The following is a 21,814-nucleotide window of genomic DNA, read 5'->3' as shown; positions in this document are numbered from 1 at the left end:
ACTTAATACAGGGTAAATATAGTGCTCTTAGAGAAATCTTTGTTCTTTAGATGACGAAAAGAAGGAGGCTGATGATAATTTTCTTTGTTCTTTCTATTTGTTTGCTCTTTTGTCCCTGGGTTTCAACTTTCAGATAAAAGCATTTAGTTGTTCATTTTCATGTGTGAGTTTTGGATTATCAGACTTATGTCCATCTTGTTTCCTGCCCTCATACCTCACACCACAGCTTAACTCTCAAGTTCTTAACTCCTTAGAGACCAGGTAAGGCCTCTAACAACATGTGCTGCAGCCTTGTCTAGAGACTGCTTGATGGCAGCACATGATGCAGCATAGTGATTCTGGGGCAGTGGGGAGGCCAGCTGTGCCATGCCATGCCAATGGGGTGTGCCAGGCAGGGCTAGCCACAGCCCTGTGGTCACCAGGGAAGTCCCAGTGCTGGGGCAAGCTGAGGTGAAGCCATGAAAGTGATTTAGGCTGATGGAGTGCATGGCCACATTCTGAGATGGCTGCAAGGATGATGCTGCACTGCCGCGGTGCAAGGATGGAGTAACAAAGCAATTCAGTTTGCAGAGCTGACTTACAGCACAACACTGCTGGCAATGTTTTTAACAGGCTTTCCAGTAAGCCATCTTAGGAAGCAGAGGTGGCATCGTTTGGAGTGTCCAAGGGCAAAAGTAGACAGAGTGGCATTGGTCTCTCATCTCCTTCCTCATTTGTTTGGCCTCTTGTTTGGGTGGCTCACTGAAAATATCATCTGAGCACTAAGTAAAAATCAAAAGGGCAGATCAGATTTCAAAAGGGCAATTCAGATCTTAAGAACTTTAGGAATGACAAAATGTTATTTCTCCATGGAAAATCAAGAGTGCAGCCTGCTCTGCAGATTCCAAGAGCAGTTTTGGTTATTGTCCCTGAAAAAAGTGCTAGCTATCATTTAAACATAGAGAAGCAAGTATGGCTGGAGGTAAGGAATAGTTTGTGTGTGATGAAATGCTTATTTTTTCTGTTCTGACAAAACTCATCTGGATTAAGACATGATGAAGTTTTCTAAAATCATAAGGGGAACAGAAAAAAGTAGCAGGAATTTACCTATTCTTATTATGTGAGAACTGGAAATAGCCATACTATAAGGTAGCACATATAAGGCAAAAGGAGGAAGCTCACATGCTGCAAATTAAAATTATGGAACTTAATGCTTAAGGATATTGTAGAGACCAAAAGTGTCCAGGGTTCTCAAAGTGACTAGATAGATTAATGGAGAATTCCCAAGAGGGAGGAAGGGAATCTCTTTGCATCCTCTATCATAGAATGTCCCTAAACAGCAGTGTGCAGATAAGGATGAAATACAGATATATTTAACCCTTTTCTTGCCATGCATTTCTCATGGCATCTGTTACTGACCTGTGCCAGAGACAGGGTACTGAGAGATGGATTTTGTGTTAGGTTCAGTACATTTGTTTATCTATAGTACTTACAGCTGGCTTCAACTTCTCCCAAACCAAAGATACCTTTTCTTTCCCTGAAGGGGAATGAGAAGGAAGAGGAAGGAGGATGAAGCAGGGCTGAATGATTTCTATCTTTTGTGCATTGTGGAGCTTAGCAGTGCAACTCTGTCATGAGTGTGTGTGTTATGTCCAGCCAGCATTGAGGGAGTCCAATTCAACACAGTCCTTTCTTGCTCTTGCTGACCTTTCAAAGATTATTTTCCCATCTTCTGCTAGCAGACAGTAATGCTAAGCACAACGATTCTATAATATTGTCAAGCCTATTATTTTGTAGCCCATACAGTTGGATTACCAAGACCTAACTTGGAAGGTAGCTTTTCAACTATTTGGATGGAGGATTGGATAGCTGAGGGGAAAAATGCAGGCAATTACTTCTAACACTGGGTTTCTTCTTTATCTAATCTGCAATTTTCTGAAATACTGCTATGTCTTCTATCAAGAAATAGTGGGTAGCTGGCTTGGAAAATCTGAGATAAGGAGTCTCTGAGGCAGGAGTAATTGGTTGTGCTAGATTGGGACAAATTAGTAGGCTGCACAGCAAAATTGTTTACTGTACTGTGTACATGGCACTTATTTCAGCCACTTCCGTTGTGTTTTGCTCTATTTTTATTTATTTATTTATCTCTTTAGTATTGAGATAGTCAATGACATTAGCTTACTTTCCTATATGAGACCGTCCTGAAGAATGAAAACACAAAGCATTAGCCTGAAACATAAAAATGTCGCATGTCCTCTTAGATTATGCACAGTCTGTCTTTGAATGTTAGCATTAACCTTCAGTTCAGTAGGATCTGTAGAAACAAGACTGAAAAAAATGCAAACTGACACTGTGGTATATTTTTTCATTGCAAATATTTACATTTGTCTTCTGATGATATTTTCCAGGTATACAAAGAAGTCAGAGAACTATTACTAGAGTTTCTGGAGTTTCAGTTTATTAGAATCCACCTGTCATCTGAATCAGTTTTATATCACAACTGCTCTCATTCAGTGATCATTGCACAAAAAATATCATTGTAGCTTGCAGATATTTGCCGCCTTGATTTGTTATCATCCCAGTGAAGGTGGATATAGTACTAAAGATCTGAAGTGTGTTGTGATCCCAAAACCCACTTACCATCAAAATACAAAAGTAACAAAAAATTAAAATAAAACTAGATAATGCTCCACAACCTTCAAAGGAGAACTATAAATACATAGCTAGAAAGGGAAAAAGACAGAGAGAGAAACAACATGTGCAAAGAGTCTGGGGCGGCAAAGTTTACTTCGCATTCAAGGCTAGAGAATGTTTGATGGCAGCCATGTGTTTGACTCTCTTATAATGAGTGCAAGAGGTGTGAGCAGAATTAAAATGCTGAAATGGGTGAAAAAACCATGAATGTAGCTCTCATTGCTATTTCGTTCATGCAATGCCTGCAGTGGGCTGTTGAATGGATGTAGCATCAATGTGTCACAAGTTAGGCATGACATACTTCTTGGTAAAACCAGTAAAACAGGGCAAAACTCTCAAAATGGAAAGACACAGGTATCTGTGGAAGCAGAGACAGGAAATTGATCAGTGACAGTAACCTATAGCCAAACATCACAAATCCTACATTTCTCTTTTTTCCCCTCCTCCCGTTCCCCTGAATACATATCCGTCAAACTGCAATAGGACTTCTGCTGGCCAGTTTGTGTCTTGGAAATTGACAAGAGAGGGGAGAATCACTTTGCCCAGAATCCTTGCTAAATTACATGAAAACAGGATTTGTGCTGCATGTAAACTGTGTAAATCCAGTCAGCTTTTAAGTGGAAACCAATTTTGTAGTGTGTAAGTATCATTGATTTGTTAATCTGACAATTTTTTTTAAACAAGCTGATGTGGATTAGCCAGTTCTGATTGTATGTCCCTTGCAAGTCATTTGAGTGCTGGATATCTTGGTGAGTAAAGCACTAAAAATTAACCTTTGAGGCCCCTACCTATAAATAAATTATTGATCCTTAAGAAAGAATCATATCATCTCATTAGATATAGTTTTCTGTAGTGAGTCTGAATCCTGCCATACAGAATCATTTATCATAATTGACAATCTTTTTCCTAAAGCAGACCGGACCTAAGCTGCAACAGAAAGCAAATCCTGCAGGAATTGGTGTAGAAGAGCAGTATGAAGAATTTCCAACTGATCTGATGCTTAAGGGATGTTTTGTTTCCCCTCCAAGTATTTCTAAGGGCTTTTAGCTTTTATGTGTGCTTTTATAGCTGTATATCTGATAATTCTCAGTCAAGAAGCAAGTGTCTCTGGAATGTCATGCATGATGGTATTCTGGAGCCAGACAGAAGTACAAGGAATGAGTTTCTGATCCATGACATAACAGGCAGAAGTGGAAACTGCATAGCAAGCACTGTAATATTGAGAGGCAGAAGGGATACAAAGTTCAATACTTAACATATAAATGACTGCTTAGAAGTACTTAACAGAAAAAAAATAGTTGATGTGGTGTCAAAAGGTAAATTTACAAGCAATGAGACCTAGTGTTGTTATTTTTTACAACTGCAGCTCAGTGATCTCCTGAAACAAGGCAAAGTCAAGGGAGCATTTTAATGGCATGAGGAAAAAGAAAAAATAAGCTTAACCTTATCATTATTTTCAATAATTTGACTTTCTATTTTGCAAAAAAAAAAGAAGAAACAAAGGACACTCATGTCACAGCTCTGTTTCTCTGTTGCTGGGCACAGAGGAGTTCTACACGTGGGAGGCAGAGGGCGTTCCTGGGGGACACCAGTCCTTACTTGGCTTATCAACCTGATTAAATGTTAGCATTAGGTTCAGAGACATTGCAGTCTTGATTTCTAGTGTCTGCGTCAGCATTCATGGCGACAAACTCTGTCAGTTTAGAATCCCACTAGTATAAATTTTCCTTTTTTTTTTTTTTTGGGTGATTGGAAATGATTGCTGCAACAATACCTATTACCAAAGGGAGGGGGGAAAAAAACACACACGCACACCTCCACAGCCCTCTGCGCTTGGACTGTGTACCCTATGGGGTTTCATATATGCAGTACCTAAGGTTGGAGATTTGGTCCTACACCTATCTGTCTGTTCTGTCTTCAGGCTCGCAGCTTCCAAACACTGCACTGTTAAAAGAATACAGAAAATAAAGTGTAGATGAGGGAAATCATGGGCATGTTTTATGGTCTACATAGGGGAAGTAATTCAAATAACAGAAGAAATAACATTGTATAGAGTGGCTGATTTAATGAAGATATATTGGGCTTATGATAATGGAATTATTTTTAGTTTAAAAAAAGTTTAAAGACCAATTAATTATAAGGCATAGCATATCTCTTTGTAAGGTGGTACAGGTCAAGGATGGATTCTGTTGCTCTGGATTAACTGAGAAGTTATTTGTGGTCATGTAAGTAAAAACCAGAGGGAGAATCCTGTAGTGTGGTGTGGCAGCTGTTCAGTACCAAATTGCTGCTGTAATCTCATGAAATTGCTTGCACTAATTCACTTCAGCGCAGCGATGGCTCTGATGGCATAATGCTGAGCTGTGGGGGTTCTCTCCTGCCCTGCCCAGAGGAAAGCATATCCATCTCCCACTGTGCTCCTGGTCCACTGCAGCCACTGAGCTTGAGGTAAATTGTCACAGCCTTGGAATTTTATCACTACAGCACAAGCACAGCCTCCTCTGACTCACTGAAAGGGCCTGTGGCCTGTCCACCTGGCAAGGGCTGATCTTTACGCACAAGGGAAAAAAAATAAATCAATTCTTACATCAACATGATGACTAACCAGAGCAGAATTGCAGAATTTTTTTTCAATATTTTGCCAATATTTTTAGAAACCTATGGGTTTTTAAAAATAGATATTCTGCCACCAGGTAGAAATCATTCGGTATTTATTCACTGGTACTAGTGTACTAGTTTGATCCCTTGTGATTAAAGTGTTTATCTCTGCTGATTAAGAAAACCCACACTGGGCTGGACATCAGTTGTAAAGTAAAAATTATCAGGAATTTTTTTTTTGTTTCCTCTTTTTTTTTTTTTAAGATAGATGAAAGAGTGGCAGAAAGAGTATTTCTTATATTTCATAGGCAAATATGAAGTGGTGCACCAATAAAACGGATAGACCATTTCAGTGACAGATCCAAAGAAAAGCATTCTTTATGAGAAAACACTGTATTGCTAATAAAGTGATCCCAACAGCCAAGTTTGTGCTGCTTAATTTGTTTCCTTAGAGTGATATTATAATTCTGACATACTGAAAAATTGCCTCACAGAGACTCATATTGCATTTGTTGCCGAGTGCCTCTTTGATATAACATTTGTTATTGTAGTGCTTGGGGTGTCTTCAGAGGAGTAATATTCTAAATGAACCTGGCTGTATCATCCCTTTAATGTAGAGTAGAATTTTGCATTAAATTTTCAACTTATTTCAAATGTGTTTTGCCAGCTATTTATTCATCATGAGTGATCTGTTCAAGTATAGAGCCAATATATCAATATAAAATCAGAAAAATCTTAAACACTTTCTCTTTGGGGAATCTCTCAGTTCGTTTCAATTCTTTTCTGTTAGATGAACAGACAGGATGATCTCTTGTATTTATGCCTGCCTGTCAGGTTTTTTACAGTAGAAACACGAATCACTGTTTGCAATGCGGGATTAGCCTGTCTCACACAATGTTATTAGAATTAGACCTGCCTAGTGACTTAATGACTTTTTCTTCTGTATTTAACTTTAGTTTTGACCCCACACCAGCTTTTGCACTCCCAGGAATACTCTGCTTTTTATGTTAGAGCAAATATTGGAGAACATATGTATTATTTGTCTGGTTTTGCACAGACAAAAAATGAGAGCAGTATGTAGTCCCCCCTCAGTGGTCTTCTGTATTCTGAGCTGGCAGTAAAATGTAAAAAGATTGCACTCTGATGTCCTATTAGACCTCAAGACTGGAAGGACAGTTTGTATTGAACACAGACATTTTTCATAATTATGTTGCCTGCAGAGTTGCCACCTGCCCTAATTTGATCTGATTACGGTGAAATGCAAAACTGTCCTCATTTCATAAGTGGAACTTTTCCATGTTCCCTCACAGAGAACAGCAAGATATGCACACATGTATCGCTACTGCAAAGGAGAAAGAAAAATATTACAATTAGGTATCAATTAAGATTTGAACTCCTTTGCCAGAGTGCAGGTCACTTTTACACAATTGCTTCATTCAGAGTCCTGAAAATTATTTTCTGTCTTAAAATCTCCATGAAAAAGAGAAAATGATAGCCATTCATCCAGATATGTCTGTACTATTCTGAGAGACATTATATATTCTGTGGCTTTTTAAAATTCTCTTTTGGTTGGATGGGCTTATTGTCCATGAACATTTATTTTTAGAGTAGCCTGGGCTTGCCTTGTAGTCTGAGTCATTTATGTAGCAATTTAAATATTTGTCTAAGCTCTCAGTGAAAGGCTCATGTTGAAGATTTATAAATGCTTCATAGATTAAAGAAATAGCATTTTTTATATACTGTTTATACAGAATGATGTCATATCCCATGGAAAAAAAAAGAAATGCAAAATTTGAAAGAAAAGCATTGCTGCTTCTGGGTCACCGGACATTGTTTGCCATTTTCCTTTCTCCAACATTAATTTTGTGCATGCTTATGCATGTGTGATAAGAAAGTGAGACCTGCATGTGTGCATCTTGGTTTTTCTGTTGATTTTTTAAGCTTGGCATATTGATTTTCCTGTACTGTGGACAGAAAATAACCTTTATGAATTGTATTTTAATATCCTTAAACAGTAGTTTTGGAATTAAAAAGATGGAAAGCTGTGTTTGTTCTCTGGCACCTGGCCACATCTTTCTTGATGTTGCAGTGGCTTATTCTATATTACATAGTACGTGTAATAACCTCATGTGGTAAATACAAATGTGATGGAAATTTTTTGCAATAGGAAACTGGGGTTATGTCTATACTCCCAAAATTATAGGAGAACATTTTCCTGAATTCAACTTTTTAAAGGAAAATGGATAAATATTTACTTTCAAAATATGATTCTTAGGGTTTGCTCTTTACAATATTATTTACCATGACAAATATATTTCTGTTATTGAGCCATCAGCGGAAAACATCTGTGTGAATTTAAGCTTAATTTCAGCTTAGAAACCTTTTAGCAGTTCTGTATTACACTTACTTAGTTCTCTATTCAGAAATTGGAATATTTTAAGGATTTGCCCTTCAGTAACTAGCAAATGAAATTCTTCTACAGTTGTTTTTGCCTTGTGTTGACTTTTATTCAGGGATAGTTGGATCTTCCCTGAGAAGACAATCTCCTCTCTCATAAAGTCTCCACCACATGCTGAAAGCTCCTGACCTCTCACTTCCCTTCTCAAAGGTACTGATCATCATCAAAGGCCAGTGCCAGCATGAAGGTGGGAAATTGAGAGAACAGAGTTTTCTTTAGAGATTTCAACTACTTTTTGAATAAAAGATGAGAAAACCTTTCATGAATTGAGCTGATAGAGCTAAAAACATAGCAAACTGAGAGTGAAGAGCTCCTTTCAGGCCAGATCCCTGCAATGAGATTTTCACTTCCACGGTTTTCATGGTAGAAGGTGTGAGTCTTCCAAAAAGAAGTTTAAAATAGTGCTAAAATAGTATCTCAGCTAAAAAAAAATAAAATCACCTGGTTATGGTAGGAGCCCTACACTTGTCCTCTTTGATGTAAAGAAACTGTAGAAATTACTTCTGTTAATTAGGAAGCATTAGGAAAATGGGTTTTCTGCAAAATTTAATTTGGCAATAATCAAATCTTCCCACTTGAGTGGGAAGAAGGGAGTTTCCTTTTTTATTTTTTGTTTCTGGATCTTCTGTATGTGAGCAGTAAAGGTCATAGCTCAATTTCTCATTACAAGCAGCATGGAATTTGTTGTGTTACATGAGTTTGGTATTCACTGACTTTACTGAGAATTGTGTGGGTGAATTTACACCTATAATTTAAACTGGAATACTGAGCAAGCAGATGGTACAGACTATTCATCAAATATGTTTGCACTGTTGCATGGTTGTCCTGAAATGTCAGTCTCTTGGGCAATACTGAATGTTATTTCTTAGAAAATTTCCCCCCTCTGAAAGACTCTTTGCACAGCTTGTCACATAGCAGTGCAGAATATACCAAAAAACTCCCAAAAATAACAAGCAGCGGCTTGCTGGCATTGCAGAACTCAATGCAATTCAGGGTTTGAATGCTGATGCAACTCAACATTGTTTGTTCAAGTGTGGTTTAAATGTTGTTTTAAATGGGCAAGAAGGAAGCAAAGAAGTAGGTTCTAAACTGAAATGGCAGGTCAATATTCCTGCTGATATTTTTTTGTAGCAGAGATTAAAAGAAAAACCTTAGCAGAAAATGGCTAATATGGTTCATTACTTCTAGTCATTTGGCCTTAAAGCATCATTAAAATAGAGTGAGTAACAGCACAGTGAAAGCCAGAGTTGTGTGCAATGGGAGAAAGCCAGACCAGCAGAATTTGCTACAATCCCTTCATGTGATCCTTTCCCAACTCTGATGCAGTCCATTTGCACAATTCTTTCACAAGCACTTCATGAGAGTGAAAAATCTGCACTGTGTCTTTGGAGGGTTTTGAATTTAAGAGCATACAAAGATGTAACCTGTTCAGCTGGGTAACTAGCATCTAACATCTCTAGTGACTGGTTAGAACAGGACAGGTGTTGTGTCCTGACAATTCAGCTTTCATGAAACTTTCTTGAAGAATATCTTCAGCAGCTTTTATGTATATGTCAGAATAATGTATATTATTCTGACAGCAGAATAATGTATATGTCTTTTTACTGGCTTCAGCTGTGAGAAGTCAATAAAAAAAAAAAGGCAAATTAACATGATGCTGTTAGATGACGTTATTAATGAAGAGAAAATGACATTGCAATTCTGATTTTTCCTAGGAGAATTGGTTTCTTCTTTCATATTGACCTTAGCAAAAGTAGCAGTTAAATATGTCTTTTACTGGCACATAGTGTTTTTAACAAAATATTACATTTTCTGTATGCAGTCAATTTGTTTGTTGGTACAGATACCTGTAAGCACCGTTCACTTAATTGCTGCTGTGATAGTTTTCTTGAGCTGAAGAGCTGCTCCACCATTTGTAGTTTTATAGAGATTTTTAAAGACTTAGAGGAAAGATCTTCACCATGTGAAGATTTTCACCATGACCTTACCAGGGTCAGAAACCTCAGGGTACAGAAACCACACGCAAGCGTTGCTTGTCATCTTCTCTGGTTCAGCATTACCCAAGTGCAGAGCTGAGCTTTTCTGCCGACTTTGAAAGGACAGAATTCAATATTTCTTGCTTTTGAAATAAGCTTTTTAATTTTTTTTCCCCAAACCAATCTATAATATTGAAGCACTCTAATGTGTCTTGTTTTGGGCATATATTTGTGTATCTACTCATTCTAGATTATTATACAGCAAAATAACATCTGCACACTGATGATTATTAAAATGGCATGAGTATAAGTACAATCCCATGTAATTTTTAGCTTACATTATTTGGTTTTTCTGGATACGTAGTTTTTTTACACCGATTTTAAGGTGGCCAATACAAGAAATTTGGGTACTAAAGGTTTGTCCCCCAATTTTCAGACATACTGCTGACGGATTTCATGAGAGGATTTTGAGTCTGACATGTGATTTTATGATTAATGGTGGTTAGTAGTAATTGATGTTCCAGATGAAGCTGTGTGCCCCTGTGAATCCTCTGCATTTTCACACTTGCAGATGTAAGGCATGGGACTTGAGATGACAAGTTTTTAACAGGAGTGTTTTATGACCTTTCTTTTTTTAAAAATTAAATATTTTTATACAAAGGAAGGGATATGTAAATATAAGTGTACATGTACAAATGAATGAAGTTCTAAGTTTGTCTACATTAGGAAAATGTGTGGGCAGCAAGGAAAAAATCTCAATAATTTACTATTTACCAAAGTATTTCTCATGAGTGTTCTAAGAAAAATAGTGAAAATGGCTATAGTAAGTATATCACTTCTGTAGGATCTGTGAGAAAATAGATCAAGAAAAATAAAAAGTTCAACACCTTTTCACAATACAAAGCAGTATTCCAAATATAGCCTTACATGCTTATATTCTATAAATTACCTACTTGATATTCTTCATATCTTTTTCTCTTTTCAGTAAAATATTTATGCATTCCAGACACTCTGTTTTGTCTTTGTTCACATTCACATAACATCAAAAGGGAGGAAAGGTCACCTGTAGCATCCAAACATTTAATTAACACAAGCACAGTGAGGTCACTCCATACTTTGAAATCACGGCCAGTTCCCATAGGAAGGCTGCACTGTCACCAGCACAGGGTTGCTTATCCCTGAAGGAGATGCAGGCAGCAGAAAGATGTGGGGTTCACAGCAATATTCTGGTTAGTTGGACAATTTGGGGGAGAGTGGGAAAGTGATATAATGAATTATTGGGGATCCTTTATGGGACTCCAAACCTGTTGAGTTCTGTGTGAAAGTCTAGTCTGAGCCCAGCTTTCCTACTGCCCTGTTTCCACTCTCTCTGCTGTTATCCTCAGTGCAGGGCTGTGCTCTTCCTGCCCTTGCTGCTCACCCAGCAGCGATGCCTGTGCAGGGCTGGGTAACTTGTGCTCACACAGGAGTCTCAGTCACTGTTCCCCTGTAGCTGGGGCTGGCTGTGCTCTGGATGCACGCTGCTGCAACAAGCACCTCTGAGCTGCAGGATTGCCCAGACACCTTTCCTTCCTGTGCATGCATCCCAGGCCAGCTTCCACTTCCCCATATTTATATAATTCTTACTGTATTGCAAGTCCTGACATTACAGTGCTGCACTGCCAGATTTTTATGATTGCTTTTGAATACAGAACATTTTTTATACCTGTACTAAAGTCAGGGAAAAAAAAGAAGCCAACATATCCATTGATTTTCTAAGCATGAAGTGGTTATTCTCAAGTATCTAAAACGTTTTCCAGAGGCAAACTTGGTTTAGCAATTAGCACTGTGAAAACATATCCTTTGAAGGACACTGATAGATATTTGTGCATGGTTATGTTCAGAGCCCACCAAAGGGATGTACTTTTCAGAATTAACAAGTGTTGATGTAGTGAGAGAAATGGAAGTTGCACTGTGCTCACAATGTAAATGCTTAGCTTGCATGGAGCTAAATGTGAGGGGGAAATTTACAATTTACATGTTCCAGTGTTAAGCATGTGTAGAAATTATTGGAATTGCAGTTGTTGAGTGAAATTCAAATATTCTAACTTAAAAAGTCTAAAAGTTACTTGTAAAGTCCTGCCAAGTTGTCTTAAACTCCTCACTTAATGGAAATAAGAGGATTTTTTTTTTTTTTTTGGTGCCTGTCTTGGGTGGTGGGAATTGCCCTGTGGGAGCATGTATTCCTTCTATCAACTGTAAAGGAAGCATGCAAGGAATATATTAGACTCATATAGCCAACATTTTGATGCTTAAATGCATTGAAATGAATCTCACACAACTATACCATTTAGGGAAAGATGAAATTCAAAATGCAAAGCATGAAATAATGCTGCAAACCTGTGGCAGAAGATGTAGCACGCAACCCTGCAGTGGAGATACGTTTGCTTGTAACTGTGGTCAGTGAGGGCATTTTGTGATTTTCTTTGATCCCCTGAGTGGTTCAGCCAGGGCACCTCCATCCAGGCACTGGCAGAGAGGAGCGCTGGGACAGCCCCAGGGAGCACTGGGCACCTCCCTGGGGATGGAGGGGCCTGGGCACCCCTGAGCTGCAGGATTGCCCCTGGTGGGCAGGGCAGGGCTGTGGGGACATCAGCAGCCCAGCCACAGGAGGGAGAGGCAGAGCTGACATGGGGTCCTGGCTGGGACAGGCAGGGCATCAACACCAACTTTTCTTCTCAGGTGGCTCTATCTGTAGCAGCTGTCATATTTTGCTTCCATTTTGCTATTTTATGTAATGTTAAAGGCTTGGTTTAATTTTTTCTTTGCCTTCTCTCTGAAGAACATAAGTCATACAGAGGGATAATTTAAAGAAAAAAAATAAAAAGCAGAAGCTAATTCTGTCTGAGAAAAAATATGTGAAGATTTGGGTAATTAAATTGGTAGTAGTTAGAATCATAGTTTAATTACAAGTGTAGTTGAAAGTGTGTGTTCAGACCAATTGAAATCAGGGCATTTATGATGTTAGGAGACATCAATCCATCCTTCCTAAATCTTGCTTCTTTATTCTTCTTCTGGAGATACGTGTACTTGTACGAACAGATTAAAAATATGTTTATGAAGAGAATACCACAATGTAAATTGCAAGTTTACAGTTACACATTTCTGTATCTTTAAATGCACCTTTCATTCCTAAGTGCAGCATTTTGAGTTAATTTATAAAGCAATATGAGAATCAAGTAACAACAATATTATTCAAACAAGTAAGCTGGTGTATGATGGAATGTGTTGAAGCAAATGAATGCTTGAATTTAATTTGAGCAATAAAACTTTAAATAGCGACAAAGAAATTACTTGCGAGTTTATAAAGCTGCTGGTCCTTTGAACTGGGCATCATCCCTTCATTATTTTCCTGCTTGGACTTAGGCTCATTCCTAAAGCATCAAATTAGCTTTATGTATCTGATTGCTCTAAGGTCAGTGGAACTATGACAGTGTTGAAAGTGGTATAAAAGTATTAAATATTAAATAAGTTTTATATTTCTTATATCTTGCTCTACCTTCCTAGTTAGCAAAGCCCTGTAACAGTCACTGCAGCTGAGAACATATGAAGCGCATAGCTTTGACTGTGAGCAGAAAGAGGCAACGGATAAGCCATTTAGGTGCCATTTTATCAGTCTGCAGGAATCCTCAATCCTGAGTTTTGGCTTCTGATTGAAGCCAGTTGTCCATGCTTTTGCACTGTTTCCTTTCACCTCCTAGGTGTAATTATTATTGATTTTTTTTTTTTAATATTCCAGTTGTTTCTTTACGTCTGTGGAAATTTCATGAAGGCTTGTACTTTTCAAGTAATAATTGGGAAGAGGGAAGTGAAAATTTTTGGTAATTGTTGAGACCATTAATGGCTTCTGTAGGACAGAGGGCATAAAAACTATTCCTCAACGCATTCTATAGAAAATAGCAGAAATCTGTAAAGCACAGTTTATTTACACCATTTGACATGTGCTAGTTTCACATCAAAGACTTAGAAAATGCACTTTTCTGTAAATGTTTGGTGTGTACAGTTTGCCAGTGAACCCATCAGGTGCTGTGCTTAACTACTAATAATTAACAAGGTTCCATGTGTGTTTTCATGTACACTAATATGTTTGTGCATATATGGAGGAATTTGTGGGTGAGATAAAAATAGTTCTTAAGTGTTTAGAGCAGGGAGGGGTCTCTGCTTTAGTCTCTTTATGTTCTATTTATGGGATGCTTATTTGTCATAAACTTTGTCTTTAGCCACAATGCAGGAATTTAACACAATCCAAGACTTTTTCAAAACTCACCAATATTTGGTAAAAATAGGTTACAGTGTAAGAACATGTTTTACAAAGTTCCACTTAGAAAAAATAAATTAAAAATAGAAATAAAAAACATCAGAAATATGTCCAGAAATATTTAAAAAAGAAAACAAGAAAAGGAAGATTTCTTCTTTTTTCCCTGAAATATTGCTTCTGAAATGTGACAATCTGAGATGACTTCTTACAGACAGCAGACTGTTAGGATGTGTCAGTATAATTCAATATTGTATGCATTTGACATTTCTGAACTCATTGCTAGAAAGAATCATGCCAACAGTGACCTAGGTTTTAAGCTCTCTCTCTTTGCTAGTAACATCAGGATCTGTTGTATAATCAGCTAAGCAAGATCCAGTGAAAATCTGAACTATGAAAAGATTTGAAACTAGGTTGGGCAAGTCTCTGAAAAACAGGCTATACAAAATATTGCATTTGGAAGAGAATGCAGCAGTGGATGGCTAATAACATTTAAACATGCATGTTTTTCATAGAATCATAGAATAGTTTGAGTTGGAAGGGACATTTAAATGTTATCTAGTCCAGCCCCCTACAATAAGCAGCAACACTTTCAACTAAGTCAGGTTTCTCAGTCCTGGCCAGCCTTGCCTTGAATGGGGCAACCCATTCCAGAGTTTCACCACCCTCACCACAAAACCACTTATTTCTTATATCTTATCTAAATCAACCCTACTGCAGTTTAAAACCATTACCCCTTGTCCTTTCACCTTAGACCCCCTGCTAAATAGTTTGTCCCCATCTTTCTTTCAAGGAGAATGGAGAGAAAAAGTTCTTGCTAGGGAAGAAAAAGGAAACCTTCCAATTTTAAGGAGTTTAGTCAATAATAAATTGGAAAGGATAGGAGGGAAGAAAGAAATACTTGATTGAAGTAGAAGCGGTAAGGACTCTAAAAGGCAAATGCAGTTCAGTTGGTGTTCTAAAGCTAACATCTGTCAAAGATTAACAGGCAGCATTACATGAAATCATAATTATTCTCTACACTTAGAAATTCCTATGGCAGTATGCAATCAGTGCAGATATTTTCAGGGAAAATCATGTGCAAGAAAATATATTGCTAATTATGTAAGGACTTCAGGCTAAGAGAGAGGAGCCATATACAATAAGTTTTGATTTGAAGCACAAAGACAACAGTTCTGGACTACAACTCAGGGCTCAGGTCAAGAGTTCTTGAGACAGAGTTGGATGGAGATGTAAATCCCAGTGAGAATACGAGAAAGTGCTGCATAGCAGTGATTCTGTGGTAGGAGTAGCAAGAACAATTAAGTGCATTGAGAAAGAGAAAGAATAAACAGCATGGAGAAAATGAGAAAAGTAATTTAAAAGTGATACACCGGTTGTGGTTCTAGAAGTTGAGAATAAAATCTGATTAAGAAATAATCACTTAGAGCTAAAACACATGTTCAAATATGTGAATACCCTTGTGCATGAGGAAGAGGTGGGTGTAAAGAAGCTAGTAAGAATATCATAGGTTTCATTAAATGGGAATAAATGCTAATATTTATTAAGAGACAATTCATTAATAGGCAATTTTTACTATATGCTTAAACCTGGGCCAACTTCAAACCTTGTCTTACTTTTGTAAGGGTTTGCTGATAAAGTTGTGTAGATGTTGCATTTTTCACCTACTCCTCCTCAGAGTGAAGATAAAACATTTACCAGTAAAAGGCTGACTTGAGTAACATTTAAATCAGTTCCCTAAGTGGAAAAAATACGTGAATACAAGACTTTTACAAGTATAATTGCTCATTTTTGAACATGACAATGTCTATTGTTCTTGTTATTGTTAGAACACGTCTATTGTTCATTTTTTGTCTTTTTAGTTATGTTGCTTTCAAAAGTAGTTTTTTCCTTCTGCATCCCTAAGACAGCTATGCCAACAGAAAGTGTGGGTGTAGGCCATGTCTCATTGGCCTTGAGTAAAACCATGGTGCCGGTGGAGACTTCCTGACAGTTATGTCCAAATTCATTTGTACTCTTTTAATGGCAGTCATTAAGAGTGAAAGGTAACTATTTGTAGTAACTTCAGCAGAAAACCAGGTTGATAAAGACCATGGTTCCTCCCATTTTCTGAGAGGAGCTACGTTCTTAATTCTTTTTAAGGAATTTTTTCTGTTCACAAAGAGATGCTCCAATTTATGGTAAAAAGAGTAAAGCCCAGATAGCCCTCACAGTCTGCTCTTTCATCCCTTGTCAGGAATTATTCTGGTAGTGTACAAAAGTCATTTTTAAAAGTGGTATACAGAAGCCTTGGATTTTATTGCCAGGAGGGGAAACACAGTCTGAGCAGGTGACTAAAGTACATGGCAGCTAGCAAGACACATTCTTTCTTACTGGCTGGTACAGATGTGAAAGTTTGTAGTGATTGAAAATTAGCCTCATTGCAAAATTCTTGTAATCACTCCTCTGCCTGTGTTCTGGGTTTGTGTGTTAACACTAGGGGGTAACAGCAATATTTATGTGAAATGGGTTATAATTGTGACAGCCAAAATTAAGTGATCTGTGAGGCCTATTAAATCCTTCAGGGAATCAGGGAAAGCATGTATTATTCTTAGAGATAAGTCCAAACCTGTTGTGTGAATCAGAATTCAGCTTTGGGCAGCTCCAACGTTTTGATGTGAGATCCTCTTTTAACAGGCTTTTTGGCTTATACAAAGGGTTGGCGGTATCTGGCAGACAGTGCTGCCCTTTTCATCTTGCTTTTGTTTGTAGTCCTTTGGGGAAAGGGCTAAAATATTTGGAATATAACCTTTCTAAGTGTTCTTGGTAGCATGCTCAGAAATGCGGAGGGATTATTTGATAGATGGTTTTCAGTATTCTGGTGCCTGCAGAGCCATGGCTAATCTTTCTAATCTTCTTTATCTAAGGTAATCTGTATATTCTATCATCTCTGCCTCTATGTGTCTTATGCTGAAATTGCACTGACAGGAAGCTCTAAAATGCCTATTTTTGTTTCTTTCCAACAGCTGGCTGCCCAGATTCCTTGATTAAAGAACTTCATCACTTCAGGATTCTGGGAGAAGAACAGGTGAGTTAGCTTCTCAAAGGCAGCATCTTAATGTCAAGAAAGATAGATGCTAATGAGACAGTTTCATCTCTCTCTGGGGAGACAGAGTGTATCTCATAACCCCCAAAGACCTGAAATGTGGGGGAAAAACCACACAGGAGTTATATGTGAGAGCTGGATTTTTTTCATTCTATCCATCAGCCTTGACAGGTTATTAATTGGTACATCTGCTACCTGCCACAGTTTTTCAGCTTTTGACTACAGCAGTAAACAGACTCTCTAAAGCAGCAGACAGACAAACAATCTGACTACAGGACTGGTACTTACAGCTACTCGTGATATCCATCCCTTTGTGTGTCATTTTTTCTCTTTTGAAAGAGTGTTTCTAAAATTATAGCTGTGCTTTGCACTCAGAAAACTATTTCTGCAGAGGGACCTTAGGAAGGCATAAATGAAGTATTCTTTGCAGCACTCACAAGAAGGTCAGATATTATTTTGTCAACAATGAAATTAACATACAGAGGTTTTGAGAAATGGCCTTAAATTTTGAGAGACAAGTTGAATTTTCATACGCTCAATTCTTCTGAAATTCAAGTTGTGTTTTCCTCTGAAGTATCCCTCCTAACGTAGTGGTTACAAAGCCTGAGTGCATGACACAGAGCTGCAGGTGCTAGCGACCCAGGGGCTGAAAGCCCAGCATTAGTGTGTTGCACATGGCACTATCCACATCTCTTAATGAACCTGGCACAAGGGACTTGCACAGGGTGTATGAGCGCTGTGACAAAGGTAGGAGCAACTCCTGAGGTGTTAATTCAAAGTCTTGTTTCATTTTTAAATTAGATTGTAGTGACAAGAACACACTGTTGCTTCTCCGTTCCCTGTCACTCTCCCTTTTTTTATTACAATTGTGGCTGCTGTTACAATTTCTGGACTTCCAATTTTCCTCCACCAGCCCCTCACTTCAGCTGTTATAGAGAGTCACAAGTCATGTTTCTCAGGAGCTCAGCTTTTCCTTAGCAAGAGATACTGGAAGCAGGAATCTGGTGAGATTGAGGCCTTAGGAAGAGGAAATAAAAGAAGTTACAACCAGGATTGATGGGCTCAAGAGACTGATTAGAGCTCCCTGACAAAAGGAGGGCAGAGTGAGATGAAGCTTGGGTAGAATGAAGAGATGGGGTTGTTTCATTGAAGGGGTTGGGAGTAGAAACCAGAATGATAAGGGTCTGACAAGGGGCCTGAAAAGGCTCCAGAATGATAAGGGTCTGACAAAGACCAAGGGCTGGAAGGGAATGACCAAATACAGAAGCTTGCTGAAGAGACTGGCAATTAAAGGAAGATCTGCACTTAAGCTGTGTGAAGAGGTGAAGCTAAGCAGTCTAGGAAGAGTTGGACAAAAGGAGAAATTTGAAGGAAAAGTAAGGAACGGCTAAACCAAAAGGCTGCAAGTGTGAGAGAGAGGACTGAATCAGACAGATCTGACAGCTGCTCTGGACTGGAAAAGCCCTAGAATGGAGCTGTGGACCTTAGCCTGACTAATGATCACTGACAGAGCAATATTTAACTGATGGACTTTCTTTGCAAATAGTGATCATTGTCATGAGGCTTGAAATATTCCATTAGCCCATACATTTATAAGGATTGTTGCAAATGCATTCTGTCATACAAAATCATTGTTATTGTGAGCCTACTGAAGACCACAGTAGCTTTTGTTTGAAGTTAGCACACACTTTGATAGTCAGGAAATAAATTGGTGCAAAACCAAGAGAAAAAAATTTAAATATATCTAAGTGAAGACAGGCAGGAATTACAGACAAAGTTCTTATTCATGTGACTATCTATTTATTTCTTATATTTATTTAGATATTTGCTTTTTAAAATTATCTAAGATGTTTATTTTTCTGTTATGCCTACTAGATAGAAAAAATTAATAGTAAGTTATAAGACTGTTTTATTCAAACTGTTTGCAATTTCAGTACTGTAAACAGTTATATATTTTCTTCCATTCCAATCAATAGCCAAAGAAAAATAGGAACATGTCCCTGCTTCATATCCAGTCTTGATTTATTTTTAAAGTGCTTATGTATTTAAGGCCAGATTATAAAAGCAGAATGGACTATTGTGATAATCTGTTCTGATCTACTTTAGAATACACATTACATGACTTTTTTGGATTAATTCTTGTTTAAACTGCAGTATATTGCCTAGAAAAGCATCTATTCTTTGTTTACAAATCACTTGCAGACTTTAGATCCTATTATACTTCTCAGTAGTGGAAGACAAAATATTCCCAGCCTCTTTCCATTCCACCACTCCACCAGCACCAGAATGTTTCCTATGTTGCATGTCTCCAGTTCCTCAGAGTTCAAGTGAAGAAAGCCCTGGTCCCTCTTTTCTTCACTGAGCATTTTCTTCCTGTAAATAAAAATATAAATAAACTGACCACATAAATGTTCCTATAAATGTAAATACCAATTTAATCATTTGTTGATGTCATTAGGAAAGAAAGGTTTTGAGTGACTTTCAGGATCAAATCTCTTGAAAACATGTGTCTGCCTGACTATCTGAAATATCTGTATATAAATGTAAGCATTAATGAAAAACTAATGCTGATAAATAGAAGTGTGAAGAGTTGATGATTAATATTTTCTTAAAGGAGTTATATAATAATAAGGCTCTTGTTCAAATAATCAAACTTGGTAGTCTCCTGGACATGTAAAATTTCCATGTCTTCTGATCTGTTAGGAACACACATTATGGGAAATTTATTCTAGGTGGAAAGTCTGTCTTTTAGGGTTTAGTCACTGGCAATAAGATAGTTTTTAAAGAGGGAATCAGCTTTGGACTTTATGGAAAGATGCAGTCATAGTCTGCATGCTGAAATAGAAGAGTACAAGCTTCCCTGGTACATGATATGCATTGTGGATACCTAACCTACCACATAAAACCAGCTTCCAGAGTAATGGGCTGAAAATACAACACAAATGTAGCTACAGATTGCTGTCCCACTTGGTACTTGACTATTTGAGATGATGCCAGAGAGTCTGATCCAGGAAGAGTCTCAAGAATCAGCTTTGTCTGGTTCAAAAGGGGGTTTCTTTTGAACCCCCTTGTCACAGACTCTCCCAGTCCACTAAGGTCTGTACAAAACTAAAAAAGTCTCCTGCACACGAGTCCCAGGTGAAGGGTGAAGCCTGAAGCTTCTAATTGCCCAAAGCTCTGCTGAGCTTTCTCTTGCAATTTGCTCTCACTTTTCATAATCCATCCATTTCCCCTAGCTTAAGGGGTGCAGCCCAATCTCCTGGCTAGCTCCTCCCTTTCTTAAGTATTTGAGATATAGCCAGGATCAGATTGAAAGATTTTGTAAGTGGGGAGCTGTTGAAAAATAGCGCAATGTAAGAAAGTCTCCTGCAGTAGCCATTTGCCCTGTCAGGCTGGCTGTCTCTGCAAGTAAATGTTTCTGCAAGTGGTGATAATACAAGCTGCTTACATATGCTAAAAATGCACCAAATATGAGCTCTGTTCAAATACAGTGGAAGGCAGGTAATTCTACAAGCCAATGCCAGAAACAGCAGAGAAAACACTCCAAGCATAAACACCACAATATCCCAGCATAGCAAGATGACTTGCAGTGAACTGTTATGGAGTCTCCCTAATGACTCTATGAGAAACTTCCCTCTTGTCCCCAAAGTGATAAAAAAAACCTTGTTTAATTGTTTAAATGGAATATTGTGATTCATGAATAAAATAGCAGCTACATCTGAATGCTGGAAGGGAAAACAAATAACAGGCGAGCAAGCAATCTGCTGCTATACCTGAGTGCCCCCAACAGGTCACAGCGCAGACGAAGCAGATGACTTCTAGTGGCAGGAAGGGAAGCTGCTCAGTAATGTATAGCTGTGCTTCTCTGTTACATCATCTGCTCTGACAACTTTGCAGGATGTATTGGCCAGTTCCTTGATATTTTGACAGGGGAACGATCAATTTTAACAGATCTCTCCTATCAGCTGCTACTGAAACTCATATCACTGCTCACTTTTTTTTTAGAACTGTTGTGAGTGTTTATATCCCTGGAATCTGAGCAAGCCTGAACGGGGACCATTTTGGGGAGAGGGGTTTGTTTGGTTGATTGGGGTTTTTTGTAGGATTTTGGTTTGGTTTTTCGGGGGCTGGGGTTTTTTTCCCCCCACATTTCCTTGTCAATTAGGGAAAACTTATGCAAAGGAGTACCCTAGAATACCCTCTTTTGAAAATCTGCAGATGTATGTCCCCGTGTTCCTCAAAGATGATGTGGGCTTGTGCTAGTTTTCACAGTGAGCTGTAACTTTAGGAGATACAGAAATCAAGTATGAAACGAACACAGCATGGTTACAGATCATTTAGCATTAGTTGAGGTCTGGAAGGATTTTATGTACAATGTGTGGGTGTGACAAGGTTGATTTTTTTTTAATTGCAATACTTGCCAGAGGATTTTTTTTTTTCAAATGCATGCTACTGAATATTCATGTAAAGTCAGTCTTAAAGTAATTGATATATATTTACCCATTCAGGCAAAAGTAATGACATATGACAATTCTAATTAATCAGCTGAGTTTAGTACAGGAAAGTGTCAAATATGATCAACAAAGTGCTTCTGAAGTATTTCTGGGTTAAGATTTTTTGATAACTACACTTGCAAGTAATATAAGCTACATCTCAGTAATTCTAATCAGTTAAAGAACAAAATAAATTTTTACTGGATGATTTCTCCCATTCATTTCTCCCATTCTTAC

At 38.0% G+C, this 21,814-nt stretch overlaps 1 protein-coding gene across 1 annotated transcript in view; it reads left to right on the top strand.

Moving 5' to 3' along the window:
* PRKN (parkin RBR E3 ubiquitin protein ligase) overlaps positions 1-21,814 on the top strand; it is a 678,920-nt gene that overhangs the window by 540,984 nt on the left and 116,122 nt on the right. The window contains exon 8 of the mRNA XM_014266682.3: positions 17,005-17,066. Within this exon, the coding sequence (XP_014122157.1) occupies positions 17,005-17,066 (62 nt within the window). The remainder of the gene's footprint in view (positions 1-17,004; positions 17,067-21,814) is intronic.

Source organism: Zonotrichia albicollis, chromosome 3, assembly GCF_047830755.1.
Source record: "Zonotrichia albicollis isolate bZonAlb1 chromosome 3, bZonAlb1.hap1, whole genome shotgun sequence".
NCBI lineage: Eukaryota > Metazoa > Chordata > Aves > Passeriformes > Passerellidae > Zonotrichia > Zonotrichia albicollis.
The sequence above is the reverse complement of the archived record's forward strand: the minus strand, read 5'-3'. Positions and strand labels throughout refer to the sequence as shown.